This window comes from Eurosta solidaginis, chromosome 1 (genome assembly GCF_040869045.1).
Source record: "Eurosta solidaginis isolate ZX-2024a chromosome 1, ASM4086904v1, whole genome shotgun sequence".
Classification (NCBI taxonomy): Eukaryota; Metazoa; Arthropoda; class Insecta; order Diptera; family Tephritidae; genus Eurosta; species Eurosta solidaginis.
In genome coordinates, this window is record NC_090319.1 from 86560177 (window position 1) to 86586448 (window position 26272).

Genomic DNA, 26272 nt, shown 5'->3' on the forward strand with positions numbered 1-26272 from the left:
TTATAAAAAACCAGATATAAACTTTAATTGCACAAGTTATACGGAAATGATCAATTTGAATGATATAAATATCGTATTTGAACCACCATTCACGCGAAGCATTCCGCACGATACATTGAAAAAATATTTTTTTTTTTTGTGGTTTGAATTTCGTATGGCTAGCTCAAAAGCATTAAAACGCCAATTGTCCCTCTTATTTAGTATTTATTGTCTTTGGTTATTTCATTTGTGTGTGTATATGTCATCTACTTCAAACACTGACACAGCTGCGTGACTGGTGTAGAGACATTACACACGGGAAATTTTAATCCCATTATTAATGTTGGGAACAGTTATATGTTCCGTTAGCCTTCGATGGCGTCATGTATTTGTCATGTTATAGCTCCGTTATTTTCAGTAGCTTGTTATTCCGTTATTTTACTTATAATTTTTAATTTCACTTAAAAGTTTTCTTCAATTATGTATTCATGGGTTTTTGTGGCACCACGCCAGTTATTAATTAATTAGTTTGATTCACTTTTGAGTATTTCCTTTCAATTTTTTCAATATATGGCTTGAAGCCATGTTTTTTCACATTATGTATATATATTTGGTTTTTTATTTGGCACCACACCAGCACTTATGTTTTTTCAAAATTTGGCTTGTAGCCATGTTTTTATTTCACAATTGCGTTTGTATATAATGTTGGGGTAATAGTCAATGTTAGTTTTTAAAGTGGCACCACGCCAATTATTATTTTACTGATTCCTGCTAGGAGTGCAAGAACACCACCTTAACACCAGGTTAGGGAGGAATTGCAACTCCTAACTCCGCCAAAAAGCCCGAGTGAGGCACAGAAGCCAACCTTGAGACCTATTTTGATTTTCAACTCAACACGTAAAAAAAGGTCCGAAAAAATTGACGTTGAGTTGAGGATGACACTGCAAGTCCACTCGCGCGAAATGACAAGAACGGAATGGAAAGAATATTTAAATCAAGATGATCCACCGTTTAATGATCCAAAAATTCCATCACACATACAAGGAACGGAACGACATGTTCAATTGCTAGCTAGCGTTTCCAAACGGGTTATACCGGAAAATGTAGAGGCTGTTATGGCGACGACATTAGAGAGCCGTGCAAAATTGCCCAGACTTGAAAGTAAAAAAAAGACTTCAAACAATAATTTTTTTTAGTTTCTTTTCTATAACTCACTTAAATTAATTTTTTTCATTTACATATGTTCTGACTAAATAAATTTCTTAAGAGAAAAAATAGATATTATTATAAATAAATAATAAATATTATTATAAATAAATAAATTAAAATAAAGAAAAAACATAGTCATTTAGCTGATTTTTTCATGTAAAGTGCAAAATCGGCGATTTTTTGAAATGTTTGTATGGTGAACCCCCAGGGGGGTTCCAGGGGGTGTGCCACTGGCATCGGTGGGTCGGGCCTCCGAAGTTAGTGGGGGTCGGTCATACATTTGGGCTCGATTGGAGCACTCTAAATGGGTCAAAGTGGGATTTTTCAAAATTTGCCCCTACCCAAAAGTTGGACCCAAATTGGGGGACATTAGAATTCGTTTTAGAGGTATGGTTACTTCGGCAATGTTTCTTATTTTGATCCCTAGAATATGATTTTCACAGAACAATGGGCGATTTTTTTGCCTCTCCACAAATCGACCCGGCCTACTGTTCACCACCTAATTTCTAACAAAAATTTTTAAAGTTCGTATCAAAAGACACGTTTCGACCTCCGATTTTAGAATCCGAAAACAAAAATTTTAAATTTATTATTATTATAATTATTTTTCCGGATTTTTTGTACACACCAATGCAGAAAGGCGTTGGATCCACTCAGTGTTACTTTTACAAATCGCGCCCGAAGGCCGTCAACGCAGAAAGATGTTCTGTGCAAAAAAACTATGGATCGGGCCTCATATTTCGGACCCTCTCGGGGACATTTTTTATGCCTTATGTGCAATGTGTGTATGTATATATCACCTCCACTGTCTGCCTGTAGATCATCAGAATGCCACAGATGTGGTGGAGATTGCAAATATAGCTGCTTAGTTGTTCATCCCAGTTGTGTTCTTCTTGAGATAGACTCTCTTATTGGAAGTAAGTAAAAGCACATTATGTATTTAAAATTTTGCATTTATTTTATATTTTTTATATTTTATTTACAGTTGTAATATGCACTTACATACATGCATACTTGTAAGTATAGGTGTTTAGGCGATATTTTTTATGTTATTTATGTTTAAATCAGTGGTGCACTGGAGAGCTTTGTAGAGCCTCGGCAAACTATTCGGCGTTCATCTACATGTCGTGTGAGCGCGCGACAAAGATTCATAAAGCAAGCGTTGGCAATCAGTTTTAGATTGTATTTCAAGCAGTAAACATCTCATGCGCGAATTCTATGCTCAAACATTCTCCATATACTACTACAAATAGTAGCGTTTGTATTCGAAGCTCTGCCGGCGTTGTGCATCACTGGTTTAAATGTGTGTGTAATTGCATGATTATTATAAAGGTTCTGAAGTACACTACTATGTACCGATTTCTTTAAGTTTTTCAACATACAATTACTATTTATAATTTTGTTTTTTAAGATTTTCAAGATAATTGAATTTGTAACCGTGGCATATTTGCATATTTCGCTTACATATTCTCCAAATACAATTACAATATCTATTTATTTATATAATAAAATGTGATTAGCATTGTTGTTGTGTAGTATATAAAAAGATTGAGTTTTGTAAAAAATACGTATTAAATTGTATTGCTTCCATCTTTTTAGCTCATTCTAAATATCATATTGTTTGGTTTGGTAAGTGTAAATAACACTGTGCAACAGCCGGCTGGGTATTGGACAAAACCTACTTTTTTGTAGAGATTGAGGCTTATGTAGACAAAGTACTATCTCCATTTTTCGAAGTTAGCCTCCAAAAAATAGATATCGGCTTTCGAAGTTCGAAATTCTACATTTCGAAATTTAATTTTTTTTAACGCGCAAATTAAAAAAATAAAAATGTGGTCGTGGGCCGCCTTTTTCTTTTAGTTAACAAAAAAAAATTTAAATCTCGAAATGTAGAATTTCGAACTTCGAAAGCCGATATCTATTTTTTGGAGGCTAACTTCGAAAAATGGAGATAGTACTTTTTATACTTAAGCCTCAATCTCCAAGTTGGTTTGGTCCAATACCCAGAAAAGAAGTTGATTTTGTCGCATAGTGTGATACATTTTTGTGTGTGATTCTGTTTTGCTACTTCTATCTATCACATGCGTAGTGCAACTTTTTTTCCTGAGCCCAAATCCTATCGAAAAATCGATGACGCGATATCGGTGAATTAATCGACCCAGTCTAATATGCATATCGGTGATGGATTCTTAAGTCTTTATCTGAACATTTGAATAAAACGTGTAAACCAAAAACAAATCTAATGTGAAGGTTTCAATTTCGAATCCGCCATTAGTTGGATTTCACAACGTTCCTTTGCATTAAAAAAAAAAAAAAAACGTTAGTGTTCAAATTTTTGTGTGCAACTGTTTATTTAATTGTTTAAGATTTGGCAAATATGGACATTCAATATTTTACAATACATTTTTTTCGCAAGCTTTACTTTATTAAATTTTCTGTCAACACTCACACAACTCATTCGAAAATACAAAAAAAATCGAAAAGTATATATAATTTTTGATTAAATATTGTGTGCTTAAGGGATTTTAATACACTTCTTATTTAAATACGAAACTATAATATTGACATATAAAAAAAGAAACAAAATACGTAAAGATATTATATAAATAAGCTAACAAAAAATATTTTTAAAACATAAAAGTGAAAGTTATAAGTATATTTTTTTATGTTTTTTTAACAATAATTTCTAAATTATAAAGTAGTGTAAATATATAGATAGGTATGTGTGCTAAATCACAAAATATAATATATAAATGAAACGCTAACAAAGCAAAGCTCTTGTGAGCATAGAAAAAAAGAAAAGGCTACCGATATTTGTATTGCGGCATTCGAAAAAAAATTGTATAAGAAAATCAATTGCTGAATCGAGTATCACCAAATCTCAGAATATTTTACACAAAAAGCCTTATCTCAGGATTTTTTTCATAAATGAGCTATCTCGGAATCAAGGATGCTCAACAAACGAAACGATGTCATTTCGCTTCGTTAAAAATCAAAACTAACGTAACGAAATGATATCGTTTCGTTTCGCCGCGAACGGAAACTATTGAATTTGAATAACATGAAAATTAATGTTACGATGCAACCTTGCTCAAAATTCGTTTGAAGAACGCCCTGTTTAAAATCAAAATGTATTGAATGTATGTGTAGATTGTTTTATAATAACAAGTTCTGAGATAGGGCGTTTCTGACTAAAATTCGGAAGTAGTGCGTTTTCAAAATTTTCTGAGATTGAGCATTTTCGAAAAGGCAGCCAAGATAGAGTGACATTCCAATTAAAAATTATTTCACCATTGAAATATATATATGAGTAATGCTAAGTACATCCTATATTGGTTGCTACTTCAAAAACGGCAGCACATTCTCCAGGAACGCTTTATCTCATAGTTTGCTGCTGAGATATATACACTGAAAGAAATGGTACATTAACAAATCGGTTCTGTTGTTCTTGACTTAACGGAGATTCGGTGAAATTTATTGAATTATGATTAATTCGGCCGAGTTCTTTGCCAAGCGAACAAATTAGTTTAGTCATTTTAACAGAAGAGAAATTGTCGCTCTTAAGTTAACAAAATTCTGTAAAATTGACAGATTCCTAATCAATCTAAATGATTTTTCTGCTAACACAACTGATCTCATTGGTCATTTCAACAGCGATCCACAGTCGATATATGAGCAAATTTCAAAGAGAATTTTACGCTCACTGCGCTCACTTTGTACTTATGACGATGGTGCAACTTGTTAAAAAAAAAAAACACCAAAATAGAAAACCACCAAATTGAAAAAACACACAAAATGGGAAAACAACCAAAAACTAGTTTTTCAGTCATCAATACAAAACGAAAACCCTTTTCTGAATTTACTGTGCAAAAAATTATGAGATACCGGGACACCTATTTATCGGGTACAATTTTGCAACTTCTCCTCGAAGCGAACTGCAAAATTGCGCCCTCCTGTTGCAAAAGTTTTGTTTGAACGAACAGGATTTTTCCAAAGTTAGTAACATTTTGTTCAAGTTTTTACGAATTTTCACTCACGCGAACGAATCTAATAAGATAATAAAAAACCTCCTTTTTTAATGTTGATGTTTCTGACAACATAAAAGTTTGAGTTGTTTTGGAATCGTTTCAACTTAAAGTGTTACGAAAATTAAACTTGCCGAATTACATGTAAAGTTACTCCAGTGGTGAATTACCTTCCTGCGATTTGATTCTTTACTTTTCTATAACTTACAAGTTCTCTATTTAAAATGTATGTCAAACATTTATACTAAAAGTTTTGTTCGAAACAATCAAGTGTGGCAACTACATGCGAGAGAAGAAATTGAGAATGAGCTGAGCTGCAACTAAAAGAATTGAGAATAAGTTTTGTGACTACTATTTTCATTTCTGTTTGCAAAACGAAATTCAAAAGTATAAATTAAATCAATTATAAAATATAAAATTTGGGGAAAATGCGTTTAATAAAACAAAATAATAAAGTGTATAATGTTTAATGTGTGCCAGCATATTTGATGTACGCCCAATTGAAGTTCGGTTAGTAAGTGCGTACATATGTATGTATATGTAGCAAGCATGCGTATTTATGTATTCACATATTTACGTATGTATGTACATGTCAACATAGGTACTTTCGTACAAAGCTGTCGCAACTTTTTTTTGTTCATTTGACTACTAAAACGGTCAATTACGAATCAACGATTTGTGCGCAGTTGATTCAACATCTTGTTGCGAAGGGTAAAAATTTACAGAAATTTCGGTTGATTTTACCAGTCTTTTTCTTTCAGTGTAGTTTCAGTAGCTGAGATAACGCCTTTTTAACACAATTTTGTTATGTGCTGCAGATTAAGCTTTTTCGAACCAATAGTTGACATTGAGCGATCTTGCTCCAGCGGGTTAGGGGATCAGAATATACCCGCGGTAAGTATGCCTGTCGTAAGAGGCGACTAAAATACCAGATTCAAGGGGTTGTGTAACGCAACCCTTCAGGTTGCCAGCGCAATATATAGCATCCGAACCCAATTGTCAACCTCACCTATCCGCGGCGAATCCTGTTTCACTAACAGACGAGGCTCTGGCGACCACAAGCTCCTCATGGAACTTGGGGGTGGGGAGGGGGGAATGACCTGAAGGTTTAATGTGGCCACATAAATCGTTCCCGAGATGGTCGGGCTAGCACCTTAATGGTGCTGTGGTACCGGAGCGTACCGGATCTTTATCCGGCAAAGGACCATCACATCGATAACACTCTCCAAAGCCTTCGGGGAGCAACCTTATCGCTACAACAACAACAACAACAATTGAGCGATCTTTCACTCAACCGTTGATAAAGAGATACATTAATATTGCATTAAGGATTTTCATATCTACCCACATATCATATTTATTACCGCAACATTACAATTTCTTTGTTCTCGAAAATTCGCTACATACAAAAATATTTAGCACACAAAAATTCGCAACAAAATCCTGCGTGGGGAATAGTTTACATAAAAATTGTAGACAAAAAACAAAAAAAAAAACTTATTCACTATTAAATTTTCTATTTTAAAGTCATCGAATTATATCTTAAATTACTATCGATAGCTGTATTGCCATTAGCGGCGTTTGTAGTTGTAGGAGTGATATTACTTTCAGTTTCCATTAAAGAATTGCCTTGTTGCTGTTGTTCACTGTTGTCAAACGCTCCACCAATGCCCCCATTGTGATCTAGTTCCGGTTCCATATCGGATCCAAATTCCGTATAGAGTTGTCGCCATGGCCATACTTCTTGTATGCTTTCAACAAGTCTCTGCTGGAACGTTTTATATTCCATATCAACAGATTGTGTTTCACCAAAATTGAAATCGGCTACCTCTACCGTAAAGCTGAAATGACAAAGTGATGCATTTATTGATGTGAGAAATATCCTATAAAAACCGTGTTTTTTTTTTGTTTGTTTGTACATATTTTATAAGCTACCAAACTACTGATCAAATTGCAAGAAAATTTTGCAAACTCATAGCTGGCAGTTAAGGGGAGATCATACTCATCTTAAACTTTAAACGAGCAATTCTTGTATATTTGTATAGCCGAACGATCTCGGGAACGGCTCAACCGATTTAAATGAAATTTGGCACAGAGATAATGTATCACCTTCTAAGACTTTCAACTTAGGTGCTGCCACTCAGAATGTTTCACAAGGTTGCCACCTATTCGAAATTAAAAAAAAAAAATTGCATGAGGTATGCCGATATGGGTATCAAACGAAAGGTATTTCACTCCGCATTACAATAGGGACATTTTTTAGTAGGGTTACCATTTAGGGTTGCCACCTATTCGAAATTAAAAAAATTGCATGAGATATGCCGATATGGGTATGAAACGAAAGGTATTTCACTCCGCATTACAATAGGGATATTTTTGAGTAGGGTTGCAATTTAAGGTTGCCACCTATTCGAAATTAAAAACAAAAATGCATGATATGCCGATATGTGTATTAAACGAAAGGTATTTCACTCAGCATTAGAATAGGGACATTTTTGTGTAGGGTTGCCACCTACACGAAATTAAAAAAATTTATGAGATATGGCGATATTGGTATCAAACGAAAGGTATTTCACTCCCCATTACAATAGGGCAATTTTTGAGTGGGGTTGCCATTTAGAGTTGCCACCTATTCGAAATTAAAAAAAAATTGCATGAAATACGCCATTATGGGTATCAAACGAAAGGTATTTCACTCCGCATTACAATAGGAACATTTTTGAGTAAGGTTGCCATAAAGGGTTGCCACCTATTCGAAAAAAAAAATTGCATGAAATATGCCGATATGGGTATCAAACGAAAGGTATTTCACTCCGCATTACAATAGGGAATTTTTGAGTAGTGTTGCTATTTAGGGTTGAGGTAGTTAGACGAAATAGTACTATACTTACTCATATTCTATTAAAGCTTTAAAGGAGAACATTAAAGTAAAAAATCTTCATAAACAAATCTTACACATGATTCGACTTAATTTTCTTAATTTCACACACGCTAATAAAATTGAAATGCAATATCAAGGCACCGTGGCAAATTCTAGCAAAATATATTTAAATGCATATTTTTGGCAAATATGAAATGAATAATGCCAATTTCTTACAGATTACTATTAGAAAGATTTCTCACCGTAGCAAAAAGATATCTCACCATGGTAATTAGCTCCCGTTGAACACTAGAGGCATATGTTCAATTTGAAAATAACATCTAAACATTTAACTACTTACCAACAGATGGCGCTTAGGGAAGTAAGTTGACATTTAATTAAACTAACTGATAGTTGTCATTCGTGACATTTACAAGTTTTTGAAATGTAACAAAATTGTGAGACTTTCATAGTATATAACTAAAAAAATGTTTAAATTAATAATTCGGCGCATGAAGATACTCGACCTAAATAACTTGGTTCTCGATTTCACTAATTGTCATAACAATCCCTTATACTATTTAAAATTTTTCATTCCAGTTCATTTTGCGGTTAGTGTTTGATATGTTTTTGAAATCTATATTTAAGGAAATCAAATATTGGTAAGTAAATGTATATAATATATGTACATATAAAAACAGTAGAGGTTGATTAATGATAGCATATAGAACAAAGTATGTTATGCGGCGTACTCGATGATTGCCGAGCAAAGCTCGGTCGCCCAGATACTAGTACTCAAGTCAACAAGAGCCATCTTCGCCTGCACTCGACTCTATGGCAAAACATGGGAGCTAGCTGCCAAAATTGTATACTGGGCACTTAATACTGTTGTGAAGCCAATAGTCCCCTATGCTTCATTAGTTTGGTGACTGAAGACCACGCAAAAAAGAACAGCAATAACAAAACTAAGCTAACTGCATCGGAACGGTTGCGATGATAACGTCCTCTGCTAATGCACTTAGTGGGAATACCTAATACCTAACTAAAGAGCGGAAACATAACAGGGCATATGAAAGTAAAACGAAAATTCATAGAATGCAATGGCGTATATGCTCCGAATCTCGGGGAATTTTAAGGTGTCCATTGTGAACAGAATTCTTAGGGAAACAGGGAGTCTATATACTGAAACTGAGACAGAGGTCTGGTTCACGTATGGATCAAAATTTGATGGCGAAAAAAGGCGCGCTGGCATCGATGTGCCGAACTGCGAGAAATCGATATCAATGGAATGTTACCCCACTATTTTCGAGGCTTATCCTCGAGGAGTATGCTCGTTATGTCAGAGAACCAGGCAGCCCTAAGTGCATTACAGTCTTATACAATAATAAAAATAGCTAGTGGATGAATACATTGGAGCCCTAAGTGATCTGGGAGCCAATAGCAAGTTTTTGTTATGATGAGCTCCCGGGCATCAGGAACACACCGGTTAGGGGGCTTAGAATACACCTGCTGCGGGCTAGTAATTTAATGGAGCTAACCCGCTAGTACATTAATGGTGCTTGTTACCGTTACCTACCGGATCCAAATATCCGGCAAACGACTATCAACATCGATAACAATCCCCACAACCTTCGAGGAGTGTCCTCGCTATAACAGCAACAACAAGAGCACCAAGGGAGTTCAAGTCTTCTCCATCTGCCTCGACCCCTTCCTCTGCTTCCAAACTGCTGCGTCGACTCAAATACTTTCTTGGGTGGAGCATCTTTGTCCATTCGCATAACATCTCATCTTCTCTCGACACCGTCCATTGTTTTGAGCTTTACTGGACAGGTATGATGAGCGACTTGTAGGGCGTAAATTTTGTTCGTCGAAAGAGGACTTTGATCCTTGAATGCCTACTCAATTAAAAAAAAAACAAGAGTTATTCACCGTTTGATTTATAAGCTGACATTGTAACTAACTAAATAGACGAAGTCCTTCACAGAGGTGTTGCTCATCGTCATTTGGCAGGGCCTTATTAACTTTAAAAGGATCTTCAGACATAACAGCGAACAAGTAACTTCTTTCGCGCTGCCAAATGCTGATTTGAAGTTGATAAAAATATGGTGAGTATCAATTCTTTTATCATGAATCTTCTCGAGGATCTTGAGCATTGTGAAGATCCGGGGCCGAGTCGTAACACACGATCACGGATCTAATACGATACGAAAGCAAATTGTGATCAGTCGTATATTCAATTCAGCGATTAGGTTCAATTACTCGTTCACGCCTAAGCGCCCCCCCCCCCCCCCACTACCTTCCCGCTGCTCTGCAAGCCACAACAAGTACCCGCTGCTGCTCGCGCCCCACGGCGCCAACAACTCAAACAGCTGATACCACTCATAACTACTACCTTCGTAGTAGAGTTGGTAGCAATGCTGAGCATCAGCCCCTGCCCCCGTCTTCTCCCCCCTCTTTTCCGGCAGCAATCGTGCAGGTGAGGGAAACAGACTCTTAGTCCCTACCTCCGTTTGCACCGTCTGCCAGCACAGAATATATAGGTTTGCGACATCCGCCCAATGCAGCTCCTGCCTTGGGTGGTGCCACTTTCCTAGATGTTCTGGTCTCCGCGACGGCAACCCCCCGACGGGTTTCATCGCGCCATGTTGCCAGGTCGCAAACCCAAATCATCCGGGTACCCCAATGCTTGCCCAAGGACGCCCAGTCCCAGAGCCACAACAGCAATTGCGTCCTGGCCTTCCACAACCCAGGCGTGGTCACCCGTCACTTACCCCCAGAGTGGCGGCGTCTCCCCTTATGCACTTCAGAATTCTGCAGTTAAACTGTAATGGACTAACTGGGAAGATTACGGAGATAGTCGATTTCATGAAGCGGCACAACATCCGCATTGCTGCGATTCAAGAGACTAAACTCACAGCAAGATCTGCATTGCAGACCTGCTCTGGGTATAATGTCCACAGGAAAGACCGTGAGAGCGGAAATGGAGGCGGCCTCGCGTTTATCATACGCCACTCTGTGCAATATTATATATTTGATCCTGGCATCGACCGCAGGGACAATGTCTTAGAACGTCAAGGCCTATCTGTCCGGTCACACGATGCAAACCTAGAAATCATCAACATCTACATCCCTCCTGCCACCTGTTGCCCCAGTGGATAGCGCCCTAATATCAGGGCCTTACTCACTGGCAACAATCGCATTATCTTAGGCGATTTCAACGCCCATCATGATCTATGGCATTCAAACTTGCGGGCGGACAGTAGGGGTGAGATGTTGGCGGATCAAATAGAAGAAACGACGTTCTGCACAATAAACGGAGACGCCCCCACACGTATGGTAGGAAGATGTCACAGCTCGCCAGATATCTCAATCGTGAGCGCAGAACTCGTAAACTGCGTCAACTGGCAGCCGATGGTAACATTGGCATCCGACCACCTGCCCATACTTATTTCGCTCGAGCGTACCGCCGACTTCATCGTCACTGAAAAACGCACTTTCATAAACTTCAAAAAAGGAAAGTGGAAAGAATATAAATCCTTTACAGACAACCGCTTTGCTGCCCTCCCTATCCCGACTGATGCCCTCCAAGGGGAGCGTGCCTTCCGTAAGGTCATTGAATCTGCCTCGGCACGTTTCATTCCCGCCGGGAGAATTCCCGAAATCCGGCCCACTTCCCGGCGGGGGCCGCAAACTTAGCGAGAGAACGTGACCTTATAAGACAGCTTGATCCAGGCGACCCCCAAATAAGGGATATAAACCAACGCATCAGATTGCTTGTGGATGAACAAAAGCGGGCATAATGGGAGGAGCACCTAAGAGATTGTAACCTCTCTCCCGGTGTGGGTAAACTTTGGTCGACCGTAAAGTCCCTATCGAATCCGACTAAGCACAAAGACAAAGTTTCAAGTTACAAGGGGTTGTGTAGCGCAATATATAGCTTCTCCAACCCAATTGTCAACCTCACCTTCGAGCGGCGAATCCCGTTTCACTAACAGACGAGGCTCTGGCGACCCCCAAGCTCCTCATGGAACTTGGTGGTGGGGAGGGAGGGATGGCCTGAAGGTTCAATGTGGCCATATAAATCGTTCCCGAGATGGTCGGGCCAGCACCTTAATGGTGCTGTGTTACCGGAGCGTATCGGATCTGTATCCGACAAAGGACCATTACGTCGATAACACTCCCCGAAGCCTTCGGGGAGTAACCTAATCGCTACAACAACAACAACAAAGTTTCCATCGCCTTTGGCGACAAAGTGCTGTCGGATGCGAAAAAATGCGCGAGCGCTTTTTGCCGACAATATATAATGCATCCTACGGTCGACAAAGATAGACGGAGAGCCAATACACACAAATTCAGCGCGTCACCAATCACCATCACCGCTAAAGAGGTTGAGGACGCCATTGGTCGTGCTAAACCATCCAAAGCAGTGGGCCCAGACGGCATAGCCATGCCGATGCTTAAAAGCCTAGGGAAAGAGGGTTTCAAATATTTAGCGCATGTCTTCAACCTGTCTCTTTCCACCTTTGTCATACCCGAGAAATGGAAAATGGCCAAGGTGGTCCCGCTACTAAAGCCTGGGAAGCCAGCTAACATAGGTGGGTCGTATCGTCCGATATCTCTCCTATCGCCAGTGGCAAAGACGCTTGAAGCCATTTTGCTCCCTTATTTCCAAGCAAATTTGCAGCTAGCCCCTCATCAGCATGGCTTCAGAAAACTCCATAGCACTACCACCGCGCTAAATGCCATTAGCACCCAGATAAATTGCGGTTTAAATCAATACCCCCACCATGGAACAGTACTCGTGGCGCTAGACCTATCAAAAGCTTTTGATACGGTCAACCATGGCTCGTTACTGCAAGACCTGGAAGGGTCTACCCTTCCCCCATGTCTTAAAAGGTGGACCGCAAATTATCTGGGTGGTCGGCAGGCATCGGTGCAATTTAGAAACGAAACATCAAAATCAAGGAGAATTAAACAAGGGGTGCCACAGGGTGGTGTCCTATCCCCACTTTTGTTTAATTTCTACATATCTAAGCTACCTTCACCACCGGAAGGAGTCACAATCGTTTCCTACGCCGATGACTGCACAATAATGGCCACAGGCCCAGGCCCAAAGATCGATGTGCTATGCAATAAAATAAACGGCTACCTCCCTGATCTCCAATTTTTTCGCCTCGCGAAACCTGGCATTATCACCGACTAAATCTTCCGCGACCTTATTTACAACATGGACGTCCCAAATGTCGACAATTTGAACATCCACGTCGATGGCACTACGCCCAAAAATCTTGGGTGTGACGTTTGATCAGGATCTACATTTTGGTGAGCACGCAGCCGCAATTGTTCCGAGAATTCACAACCGTAACAAAATTCTCAAATCCCTCGCTGGCAGTACCTGGGGAAAAGAAAAAGAAACGCTCATGACTACATACAAAGCAATTAGCCAGCCGATTACGTGCTACGCGTCACCCATATGGTCGCCAAGCCTAAAAATTACCCACTGGAAGAAACTACAGGCCTGCCAAAATACTACTCTTAGAATCACCACGGGCTGTCTTCTTATGTCCCCAGAACACCATCTGCATAATGAGGCGAGAATACTCCCCCTCAGGGAGAGAAATCAGATGCTGACCCAACAGTTCCTGTTGAATACCCAGAAACCTGGGCATCCCAACAGACATCTGATTGATGAACCAGCACCGCCTAGGAGCTTAAGGAGTCATCTCCGTAAGCATTTTGAGGAAATACGGCACCTGAGAACCCAGCCGTATGAAGTGAAAAAACACAAGCAGGTCCTTGGTGAACTCCATAAACAGGCGTCGGACCTTTATGCCGGGAATTGTCCGGTGAATCCAGTACTTAAAGAAAATTATCCAAAACTCGCGGAAGAGGAACGCATACTCCCCAGGGAAACGCGTGTCACTCTTGCTCAACCTCGTTCTGGATACTGTAACAGGTTAAACTCTTACCTATCCAGAATCAACCCCGACATACAAAATGTATGCCCCGCTTGCAATGTGTCCCCACATGACACCAACCATCTCTTTAATTGTAATGTGGAACCAACGCCTCTAACACCCTTTTCCTTATGGACCACCCCTGTTGAAACGGCAAGTTTCCTTGGACTCCCGTTAGAGGATATTGATGACAATTTGTGACCGGTTGCGGCTATTAGGTGGGGCGAGCATTGCTACAACAACAACAACAACACTCGTTCACACATATCATCATGCCGAATACGAATGAAGTAGTACGTATGTTGTAATCCGAAAACCATGTTTTACGTGCAGAGTTATACGATCACGGCTGTTATATTGCTAGTCGATGGGAGATTTAGCAAGTCGGAAGCCGCACTGATAAGGTCCAATCAATAACTTGACTTTAGAGTCTTTCGCACCGTACGCTAGATAGAACCTTATAAAATAAATAAATGTAAGGTGCGATATCCTCCGAAGAGATCTAAGGTCGTGCTCTTCTTGATTTTCCCTACAAAGCCGGACTGGACCTACAGGTTTTATGCCGACTCCGAACGGCATCTGCAAGGCAGATGAGTTTTCACTGAGAGCTTTTCATGGCAGAAATACCTTCGGAGCGCTTGCCAAACACTGCCGAGGGGCGACCCCGCTTAGAAAAATTTTCTTCTAATTGAAAAACCTTATTTCTAAAATTTTGATTATTTGATAGAACCTTATACGCGGTATTAAAAATGCTGAATCCGCGGTTACTGGCGCGTTTTGAGGGATCGCCTTTCTTGTGGATTGGTGAGAGCATTTTATCGTACCCAGCCTTTATTTAAAGAGGGTATTTATATTTTTTCCCACTTGTTATTTCTACACATATGTATATAATTTTTATATAACATTTACACTCTTATTCATAAAAAATTAAATTGGTTTATTAAGTTCTCATAATTTGTAATTTGTATGGAAAAACTAGGAGCACACAACGAACTACTGTTGGCCTAGATTCCTGGCCACAGGGGAGTTGAGGGTAATGAGCAGGCGGACAGCCTAGCCAGAGAGGCAGCAACGACACGACCTATGGATCCTGAACCGTTCCTGACAGTAGGCCCGCAGGAAATTAGAGGGCATCTATTAGTAGAAGAAGGGGAAAAGAGGGACGAACACAGGCGCAATATGCCAGGCCTGAGACAATCTAAGTTACTGTTAGGGGGTTACGACACAACTCGATATAGGGCATTAATAGGCCTCTCGAAAGATAACCTAAGAATCCTAACAGCTATTCTTATAGGACACTGTAGACTGAACAGTCACATGCAAAAGCTAGGTATATTATCGAACAACACATGTCGGTTTTGTGATCGATCAGCGGAGACGGCGAACCATGTACTCCTGGAGTGTGACGCAATCTCAAGACGTAGGGCTAAGTTTTTTCGCTCACTACGGCCAGAACATTCTCACATCAAATCCCTCAAGCCAGGTGAACTGCTAGGGTTCATCAGAGATGTCGGCTTGGATGAGGTGCTGTGAAGCAGCTGAGGGCACAATAGACCAATGGTCGCAGTGCGATCCTCAATTAATTATTTATCTATCTATGTATATGGGAATGCAATACACCAGATACCAGAATTCGACGATGATTTTTGAGAAGTTATTGCGCGAAATCCCTAGTATATCTATTTGTTCAAGTGTCATTATGTATTCTTTGCTTTAAGCGATTAACATAAAAACATTGTATTAACTAATACGCCTATAACAAAACATACATATGTAGTTAAGTTATATTTATAGTGAAATTTCAAGAAATATTTAAAATATCTAAGTAACTTACCGATTGCGTGATTGTATATAATAAGATACACCGAAAACGATTAATATTACTGCAATCAAAGTGAAAGATACAGGTACCACTACAACAGATAGCTGGGACTGTACTTTGGCTAAAGAGATCGAGATGAAAAGATAAAATTAATAACAATGATTGCAAATTTCAAATGAAATGTGACGTGTATGCTCTGTTGTTAACTCATACCTTCGTAGATATTTATGGTAACTTGATTCAACTTCTCAGAGACGTCATTACGTATGAAAAATAAAATTGTTTTGCTCTCAAGGAAAAAACGTGTATAATTGTATTCGCATTTGTCAAGCGGGAAATAGTACCGACAAGTCTCATTACCGGTGGCATTGTAGGGAGCTGTAAAAGCAAATAATTAATATATTTTAATTCATATCATTTACATGTAATGTCTGTACTAAAGACGTAACCGCGATGTATTGACCTGTTTGCATTATTTTTTCTGGCGTATGAAATTTACCCAAATGTATTTTCGAAACTTGGATTATTTATAAAATATTTTAACCATTAATGGGACTTGCTTACGTTTGAAATTTACATAATTGCTAAACTCGTGTCTTTTAGAAAGTTCATTTTCGAAAAATTAATTATTTTCAAAACGAATTCAAATTACCTACTTCGAAAATAGAAATTATTTATGAAGGAACTATTTACACAACTTTTGAACTATTCGCGGGACTCTGCTTACCTTTTAGATTTATGTGACAACTGAACTCGTTTTTTTCCGAATACCGAGTTACTTTTGAGATTTATATTAATTTCGAAAATTTAACTATTTTCATTTCATACTTCTCTGATCTTAATGTTTTTTAACAACCGCTAAAGCTTGATCAATTATTCCTGATGATGACTTCAGAGTAAGACTACATGAGCTAGAATTATTTCGGAAAAGATATAAATTTTCGAAATTTAACTATATATAGCATTTTTAGGTCAAATGAATCTTTTTTCAAGTCAAATGAAACCATACTACTACGGTAATTGTCAATATATGTATTTATATCGTACTTTATAATGCTATTTATCAAACTTTTCTTTAAGACGACAACTATTTCTAATTAACCACATTGAAGGCAAAATTTTTGCCCAAATTTTCTTTGTGAATTTAAGCTGCAGTTAAGGTCGGCTTAGTTTAACCTTGCCTTTTGATCGTTTAAATTTTTTAATAGATAAAGTAGCAGGGTTAAACGCTAGGCAACTTATATACTACAGCTTAACCACCCACTGAAAATAAGCACCTATATTTTTTACTTGTATCTACTCCTCTTATATATAAAGCACATTCTTCTTCTACATATACTTCGTTACTAACGTAGGAATAACGCAATGTAGAGCACAAAGAGAAGGAACCAAAGAGCATGATGTGAGCGTATTTCCTATTCACTGTCTGACACCAACTAACACATCGGTTGAATCCTCTGTATTATGCTTTTCTCTTTGACCAACGACTTACCAAACAACACAGAACGATAGCAAGGTATTGAGAGAAACATTACTTTTACCAACTATACTGTGGAGATATCTTTTTCAACTATGCTGAAAAACATAACCGTAAAAAGTGATCTTTTCTACTCTGTGGCGCAGTCACATTGCATTTCACTCGTTTGGGCCTTTGAAAACCAAAACAAATATTCCATTATTTTTCATTGTATATTGTATTTAAATGTAATACTTAGAATATATACATTAGACTGGGTCGATTTATTAGCCGATATCGGTCCATCGATTTTTCGATAGGATTTGGGCTCAGGAAAAAAGTTCCACTACGCATACCCAAAAAAATATTTTTCGTACCTGCGAAATTTAATTTTTTTGACTTTTTTTTTCTTTTGATTGTAAAATTTTCATGTAAGATTTCCTGTCCGACCCAAAAATGCCCGCTAAAAACGTTGGCGATAACAGTTTTTGAAAAAGAAAAAAAATATACATATGAAAATTTTTTTAGTAGGTCATGAAAAAAACTAAAAATCTCAAAGTCGAAAAAAAGTAAAAAAAAAATTAAATTTCGCAGGCTCGAAAATTATTTTTTTTTGGGTATGCGTAGTGGAACTTTTTTTCCTGAGCCCGAATCCTATTGAAAAATCAATGGCACGATATCGGCTAATAAATCGACCCAGTCTAATGTATATATTCTAAGTATTACATTTAAATACACTATACAATGAAAAATAATGGAATATTTGTTTTTGTTTTCAAAGGCCCAAACGAGTGAAATGCAATGTGACTGCGCCACAGAGTAGAAAAGATCACTTTTTACGGTTATGTTTTTCAGCATAGTTGAAAAAGATATCTCCACAGTATAGTTGGTAAAAGTAATGTTTCTCTCAATACCTTGCTATCGTTCTGTGTTGTTTGGTAAGTCGTTGGTCAAAGAGAAAAGCATAATACAGAGGATTCAACCGATGTGTTAGTTGGTGTCAGACAGTGAATAGGAAATACGCTCACATTATGCTCTTTTGTTCCTTCTCTTTGTTCTCTACATTGCGTTATTCCTACGTTAGTAACGAAGTATATGTAGAAGAAGAATGTGCTTTATATATAAGAGGAGTAGATACAAGTAAAAAATATAGGTGCTTATTTTCAGTGGGTGGTTAAACTGTAGTATATAAGTTGCCTAGCGTTTAACCCTGCTACTTATCTATTAAAAAATTTAAACGATCAAAAGGCAATGTTAAACTAAGCCGACCTTAACTGCAGCTTAAATTCACAAAGAAAATTTGGGCAAAAATTTTGCCTTCAATGTGGTTAATTACAAATAGTTGTCTTAAAGAAAAATTTGATAAATAGCATTATAAAGTACGATATAAATATATTGACAATTACCTTAGTAGTATGGTTTCATTTGAAATGAAAAAAGTTTCATTTAAAATGACAAAAGTTTCATTTGAAATGATAAAGTTTCATTTGACTTGAAAAAAGTTTCATTTGACTTGAAAAGTTTCATTTGAAATGAAAAAAGTTTCATTTGACCTGAAAATGCTATATTTTGGAATTCGAAATATATTTGCAACTTTTCTTATCAAATTTTATGCTCTGCTACAGATATACAGCTATTGAACTATTCGCGGGACTCTGCTTACCTTTTAGATTTATATGATAATGAACTCGTTTTTTTCGAATACCGGGTTACTTTTGAGATTTAAATTTTTTATTTCTTTTCCGAAATAATTCTAGCTCATGTAGGTAGTCTTACTCTGAAGCCATCATCAGGAATAATAGATCAAGCTTTAGCGGTTGCTAAGACATTAAGATCAGAGAAGTTTACGAAATGAAAATAGTTAAATTTTCGAAATTTAACTATATACAATGTATTTCAAACGAAATATATTTGCGACTTTTCTTATCAAATGTTATGCTCTGCTACAGCTATACATTCAAATAAAGAAATATGTCTTGAAAGGGAAACTCCCTAGCAAATATTATTTGCAAATTTCTTCAGTTAATTGCGTATTTTTTCTATTTTCGAAAATTTGAAAAAACTTGAATTAATCGAAATACAAAAGCTATGTAGCTGATTTCGAAAAACGCGGAAAGAACACTTTCATGAAAATGTTTCAATATTTTTTTAGAAGCTAAAAAAACTTTTTGAGACTGCAGTTTTCTCTTTAGTACAAGATGGTGGTCTCTCCCTGTTTCAGATTTCTCCAAACTTTCCTGAAATTCTAAAAAAATACTTTGAAACATTCTCAAATTTTCGAACTTCGTGGCATTATTCTTGATCGCAACCTTATATTAAACATAAACACACTCACCATTGAAAACTTGGATACACATTTCTAGTGAGGGAGATCCCTTGCAATTTACTTGTAGACGCATCATATCACCACGTTGAAGCCAGTTTTGTCCATTAGCTTTGAAGTCAGAAACAGGTGCTAAAAGTTAAATCAATAAATCAGTTGAAATGGAACGAAGTTCTTAAATATTTGAATAACACAGGCCGACAAAATTTAACCAACATTCAGACCCAGAAACCAGACTAGATATTTCAGAAGGTTATTGATGCGCTGAATCCAAGTCTGGTCTCAGAATTGCTCTATCTGGTTTTCGAGATATCCTAACCTAAAAGTGCAAAAAACACCGGTTTTGCTCATATTTGAGGTTATGTAGCCTTGCAGATGTTTTCTTTCATCAAAACTAAAGGATGACATCTTTAAATACAAGTCTTCTTCTTTCAAGTGGCGTTGAGTTTGCTCAAATATCATTTTTTTCGCTCAGATATCGCATTTTGAAATTTTCATGTTTCTAACTTTTTCTTAACCTGAAAATCGATTGAGATAACATAGACATGATATAGTCGGTTACTAATTTTCTTGAATTGAGTCTTATTTTTCTTAAAATTTTAAGTGTGCTAACTCACCACACCCCTAAACTACCTAACCCTCGGGTACCAAGTCACACACAGCCCTATCCCCTTGAAACCACCCCTATCAGACCGTAAGCCGGCTAACCCACTTAACCCTGAAGACAGCGTTTACTCGCATATTTTTATTAAAATAAGTCTTTTTTATATAGATATCTCACACCACAAGAGGGCTAACCAACTCAACTGTTAACCCGTCAACTCCCGTATCCCCTAACCCCTAGAAACCACCCCTACCACACCACAAGCAGGCAAACTCACCTAACATTGGGATATCTCAGCGAAAAAAAAAATTTTATTTGAACAAACTCAACGCCATTTGAAAGAAGAAGACTTGCATTTAGAGATGCCAGCCTATTATTTTGGTGAAAGAAAACATCTGCAAGGCTACATAACCTCAAATATGGACAAAAACGGTGTTAGGATATCTCGAAAACCAGAGCTGATAGAGCAATTTTGAGGCCAGATTTCGATTCATCGCATCAAAATCCTTCGAAAATATATAGTCCGGTTTCTGGGTCTGAGATGCTGTCGGCCTGTGTAATTTTTACGTACCCTTTGCAACGACATAATGCTTAAAAAGACCATGCAGCTTTTTAGGATCACGTTGAGTAAATTCTCCACTGACACAATTGTAGGGTGGTTCTTCATTCAGCGATAATGGTGACATAAGTATGGGTAATGCAAGTTTTTTGGAACCTGATGCTGCATTAGTACTAGAATTAGCAGTGCTATGGGTATTATTGCTTGAAGTGAGTGCTAATGCTAGTTCGGCTGGATTAATTGGTGATGGTTGATTTGCTGTCAACAGTGGCGCAACAGCACCGCGACGTTGACGATGTACAGGCAATGTTGTTGTTGCATTTGGTGACGGTGGCTTAAGTGTTGTTGTTGCGTTGGTGTTGTTGGGCTTCGGTGTTGTGCTAGTAGTAGTTTTTGTTGTGGTAGTTGATGTGGTTGTAGTAGGCTTTGGGGTTGTTGTAGTCGTTGTGGTAGTAGTAGTTGTTGTTGTTGGCTCAGGCGGTTTCTCAAATGTTGCAACAACCTTTAACAAAAACGAAAGTAATGTATTAAGCCATGAATAAAAAAACAACAAATCATTACAACTCACCAAAGCCTCAATTTTATAGTTTTGTTCAGGTTCGGTGTATTGGGCCACATAACTCAACCCATTTATCACGCCTATGTAAGTACAATTTCGAAACCAATATGTTTGCACTTCGTATGCTTTGTCAGCAAGCAATGCGGCATCACTCGTTCGCAATTGTATTGTATGATTAACGGGTTTTGCCGTTGATACGAAATCCTTTTTACGCTTGGTGTCATTTTGTAGCAGCAACATATCTCCTCCTAAGGAATCGTCGAGTTTGAAATCAATATGATTGGTAGCTATTGTAATCCAAAGAACGTAATCTTTTTCAACTTTTAAAGTGACTCTATAATCGCCAGGTTTTGTTGTATTCATTGGATATGTTACAGACCAATTACTGTAAGGATATTTTGTATTGACTTCCTGAAAATGGGGGAAAAAGAAAAATACTTAAAAATTTCCATTGAATATAAAATGGGGAATGAACTGATCAACAAATTTAAGATCCCCCTCAAAGTAGTTTTTAAGCACTGAAGTTGAGTAAACATGACTTAGGTTCGTGAGGACCTTACATAGGCTGATGAAACCATACTTTTAACAGAAGTTTACTCAACGACCAAACTGAAAAGCCCTCTCAACCTCTTGAGTCCTATAGCTGAGGTCTTAGCCTTGCAAGCGAAGGGCACGAGTACAACAACAACGACAACAGCATAATGCGTTCTCGATCGTTTCCTCCGCAAACCCGCATTTCGTAGATCTGCTTTCGCTGAGAAGGCCTTATTTAAAAGCATGTGACGCCAGAAGGCAGTGTCCAGTCAACGTACCCATCATTAGCCTACAGTCCAATAATTTTAATGAAAGAGTAATTTTGTTAGTCCAAATTTGTAAGACCCGCACATGATCTTCTACACTTTCCCCAGCGGGTTAGGGGGCTTAGAATATACCCGCGGTGGTATGCCTGTCGTAAGAGGCGACTAAAATACCAAATTGATTCAAGGGGTTGTGTAGCGCAACCCTCTCATGGAGTTGCCAGCGCAATATACAGTTTCTCCAACCCAATTGTCAACCTCACCTACCCGTGGCGAATCTTGTTTCTTTTACAGCCGAGGCTCTGGCGATCCCGAACTCCTGCTTGTTACCGGAACGTACCGGATCTGCATCCGGCAATGGACCATCATCGATAACACTCCCCAAGGCCTTCAGGGAGTGTCCTTATCACTTAACAACACTTTGCTTCCTTCGCCTTCTTTTGATTTCACCTGAAAAACACTACAGTGATCTGGCATACCCCATTCCTTCCACTACTTTGGAACCATCGGTATATACGTGTATCGTCTCGTCTGCCATTTGATCGCCCCTGCGCCAACCTTCTACCTCTATAGTGGCTCTAAGAGACTCATCGAAGCGCAGGTATTAAACTAGGTAGTCTGTAGCTCAAGCTGTCCAGAGGCATTGAGTCTCGTTGCTGTTGCTAACGCTATGCCCTTCGACACGAGATCTACAGGTGGAATGTGCGGAATGGTATACAGTGCATCCGTCGAGATTGTTTTCAGGGCTTCCGTTATGCCTAGCACTGATAGCCTGCAAACCTCTCAATTTTTTTTTTTTTGTGTGACCGTAGATAGACTCCACGTATATCCCAGCATTATTTTGCGTACGTAAAGTGCTGTATAGGTATTCTTCACTCTTTCCTTCATGTCGAGCTTTCACGTTTCTTCTCCGCGGTGGCACTCAACCCGCCATTAGGTGCTCAGGTATATCCCGAAGCGGCCGATCCATCAAAGAGCTAATTGTTGGAAGGCACTTCCCACTTATGGCGGCTACAACGTCATCTGCGTACGCTGTAAGTTTGGAGGTCTCACATCGAATTGCCTGAGCAGTGAGTTGATGATCAGCGTCTACAGCAGAGGTGACAATAGCCCGCCCGGCAGCGTGCCGCTAAATAAAAATAATAAATACTTGGCGCGATTTACCTCCTCTTACAATTTGCGTCATGCTCCTTTTAATTTTTCTCGGCAAATTGGCGGGACGGGACCTAGATGAATTTTAACTGAGAATCTTTTCATGGCAGAAATACACTCGGAGTGTTTGCCAAGGGGCGACCACGATTACAAAAACTTTTTTCTAATTGAAAAGCTTATTTCCAAATTTTAATTTTACTTTGCCTGGGAATTGAACCCAGGACCTCTGGTAGGCGGAGCATGCTACCACCACACTACGGCGGCGTGCCCCTGCCCACCGACTTTGTAGCCTTATACATGACTTAAATGTGGTTTTTTGAATTTCTTTTGAACAATTTTCCATTATTTTCACTTGTTTCGCGCTTCTTTCTCATGTTTTGTTGTTTAGGTTTAATTGAAAGTGGGCAAGTTAGTATCTTATTCCCTAGATCTTTTTATGGGGTGATTTTTTCTTCGAGAAGTGGACTAGAGGCCGACCTAGTCTTGAAAAATCTTATTTATGGTGTATTTCGGTGGGGGGACAGAAACAAAGAGAAAATAAGAAGGACTGAGGATACAGAAACGAAAAGCAATAGTTTTTTTAATTTTAAAGGTGAACTTTCAAATAAATACTGATTTCTGAAATTAGTTTTCCTGCGGCAGCAATGCGCCGCACAGTGGTCTGGATTTGGCTTTCAGTGGACTTAGGGAAATGAAAAAAATATTAGTTAATAACACAAAAACTTTGATGGGGATCGATTTTAAGTCTCATTACATGACGTTTTTATATATGAATATTTTTTCTTAAAGTCTTGAAGAAAAAAGTTATAGCAAATTAAAAAATTGAATGTATGGGAAAAATCACATTTTTAACGTTAACTCCTTTTCCTCATATTTCCTCAAAACTTTATTAATTTATATATATAGGTAGTGGTTTTTGTTTTTTATATACATTTTAGTAGTGCGAGTCACTTGTTAATTTTGGGTAGAATTTAAAAACAAATATTTTGTTTTTTTTTTGTTTTTGTTTTTTTTAATGTTAGTATTGCTAATCACTTTTTAATTCTGGGTAATATTTAAAAACAAAAATATTTGATAATATTTCTGGATTCATTGGCTTCTTCGGACAACAAGAAAGGAACCAAAATGCTCTATTATTGAAGCTCCGTGTACTAAATTGTATGCACACTAATTCATTGAAAGGTTTTCGAGGAGCTACATATATTGGTGGAGGTTCCTATAATTTGTTTTATAGTCAAAAGCTTAGTAGATGTGCTGGGTAAACTGGATTCATCGGTAGCTTTTTTTATATAATGTGGCCAAGCTACTTGCTTCTGTAACCATTCATTGTTTGTATCTTTAAACACTTGATTTTTGGATCCTGATTTTTCCACCTTCTATGCAGATTGAAGCAGTATTTTGAGCAAAAGGCTTTTAAACTGTTATAATTTTTACCATTAAGATGTATCAAAATTTTGGATTTAATAAAATTGTATAAAAATATATATTCTTTAATATTGCCACATTCTTTCAATTTTTCAAATAAATCAGAATTTGTTACTAATTCACAATCCATTTCGAAAACAGCGAGTCATAGATAGTGAGTTAATAAGGTAGCCTTAAGCTAATGACTAATGATTGATTTGATTCTCTGAATTTGAACAACTATCTATTAATTGATTTGTTAAAAATATCGTTTATAACAAAAAAATATATGTCGCAGGATTAGGATCCTTTATTACAGTTTTAGTTAGTTTGACGCGCAAAGCTTACTTTTGCTTCCACTTCCAAAAACTTAATGCCCAAAAACTTTAATAATTTTCTCAACTTTTGTTTCATGGCCTACTATCAACTCTTTGTAACCTTTTTTATAGTAAGTAAATCTAAGCGTTACTTTGATTTCATGGCCAACTATTAACTCTGTATAACCTCTAAGATTCGTCGAGTTTTCGCATTTCACATTTTTAAAATAAAATTGGAACCTTCTGGGTTAGACCTTGATACATATTTTTATTGAGAAATAGTAAAAATTATTTTAGTGAAGCCAAAATTGCTGGAAATTGGAAAAAATACCTAAATGTACACATATGCTCGTTAGGGTATGTCGATATGAAACCCGGTTACTAAAAGTGTCATAACTTTTTTAAATTAGGTTTTACGAAAAAATGTTATATAACAATAAATTATGGAAAAAGATCACAGAATACTAAAATGTACATTTAAAGTCCTAAGTCCCAACTTTTCAATTTCGGTCCACTGTGCGCCACGTAGAAGCTACCCTGCAAATAAAATAGGAGACAGTGGCGCAAAACTGCATTTCCGCACTAAAAGCGGTCTGCCTCCGAACTGGTGCTAATCGAAACCGTTGGCAGCCACACTGTATTAAGAGTGTCTAAGGCTGTGTTATATGTATTTAAATTTAACAATCAGGGGTTGCGACTATCTAAGAACCACCTACGACTGAACCAGCTCAAAACGCGTTCAAACGGTCTGCGTAGGGGGGTTATTGGCATTTCGTTAGACATTACAACGTTAAAAATGTCAGTTGAAAGCACTGCGAGGAGAATGAATTAGAACTAGTTCCATCTGCTAATGCAAGACTACACCTTTTTCAGTTTTAGTTCAGAAAGTTGCAATTAAAGTTCAAAATTTTCAACTGAACTTCAATTATAATTTTTTGTAATTCAATTAGAATTTTCTGAATTACAAATAGAAATTCTGAACTTCGATTTTAATTTTCCGAACTATAACTGGAAAAGGTGTAGTCTGATTTGCTGCTATGCAAGTTGTTGTTTTAGATGTGCGCACGACCCGAGGACCTGACATCGACTCGGACCATTATCTCGTCGCAGCCAAAATGCGCGCCAGCCTCTGCGCGGCCTAAACTAAGGAACAAAAAACACAAGGAAAGCTAGAGGTCGAAAGGCTGCAATCGCAACAGACTGCCAATAATTTCGCACCTCGGCTCGCCCACCGGACGGAATGCAAGAG

General features: G+C 37.9%; 1 protein-coding gene across 2 annotated transcripts in view; it reads right to left on the reverse strand.

Moving 5' to 3' along the window:
• Nucleotides 1–2120: 2120 nt before the first annotated feature.
• Nucleotides 2121–26272, reverse strand: part of LOC137236415 (uncharacterized) — a 43045-nt gene continuing 18893 nt past the window's right edge. For both annotated transcript variants that reach the window (XM_067759006.1, XM_067759007.1), the window contains exons 3-8: nt 21363–21764; nt 20807–21296; nt 19644–19763; nt 16066–16230; nt 15865–15973; nt 2121–7054 (exon numbers count right to left, since the gene is read on the reverse strand). In XM_067759006.1, coding sequence (XP_067615107.1) covers nt 6730–7054; nt 15865–15973; nt 16066–16230; nt 19644–19763; nt 20807–21296; nt 21363–21764 — 1611 coding nt within the window. In that variant the 3' untranslated portion in view covers nt 2121–6729. The remainder of the gene's footprint in view (nt 7055–15864; nt 15974–16065; nt 16231–19643; nt 19764–20806; nt 21297–21362; nt 21765–26272) is intronic.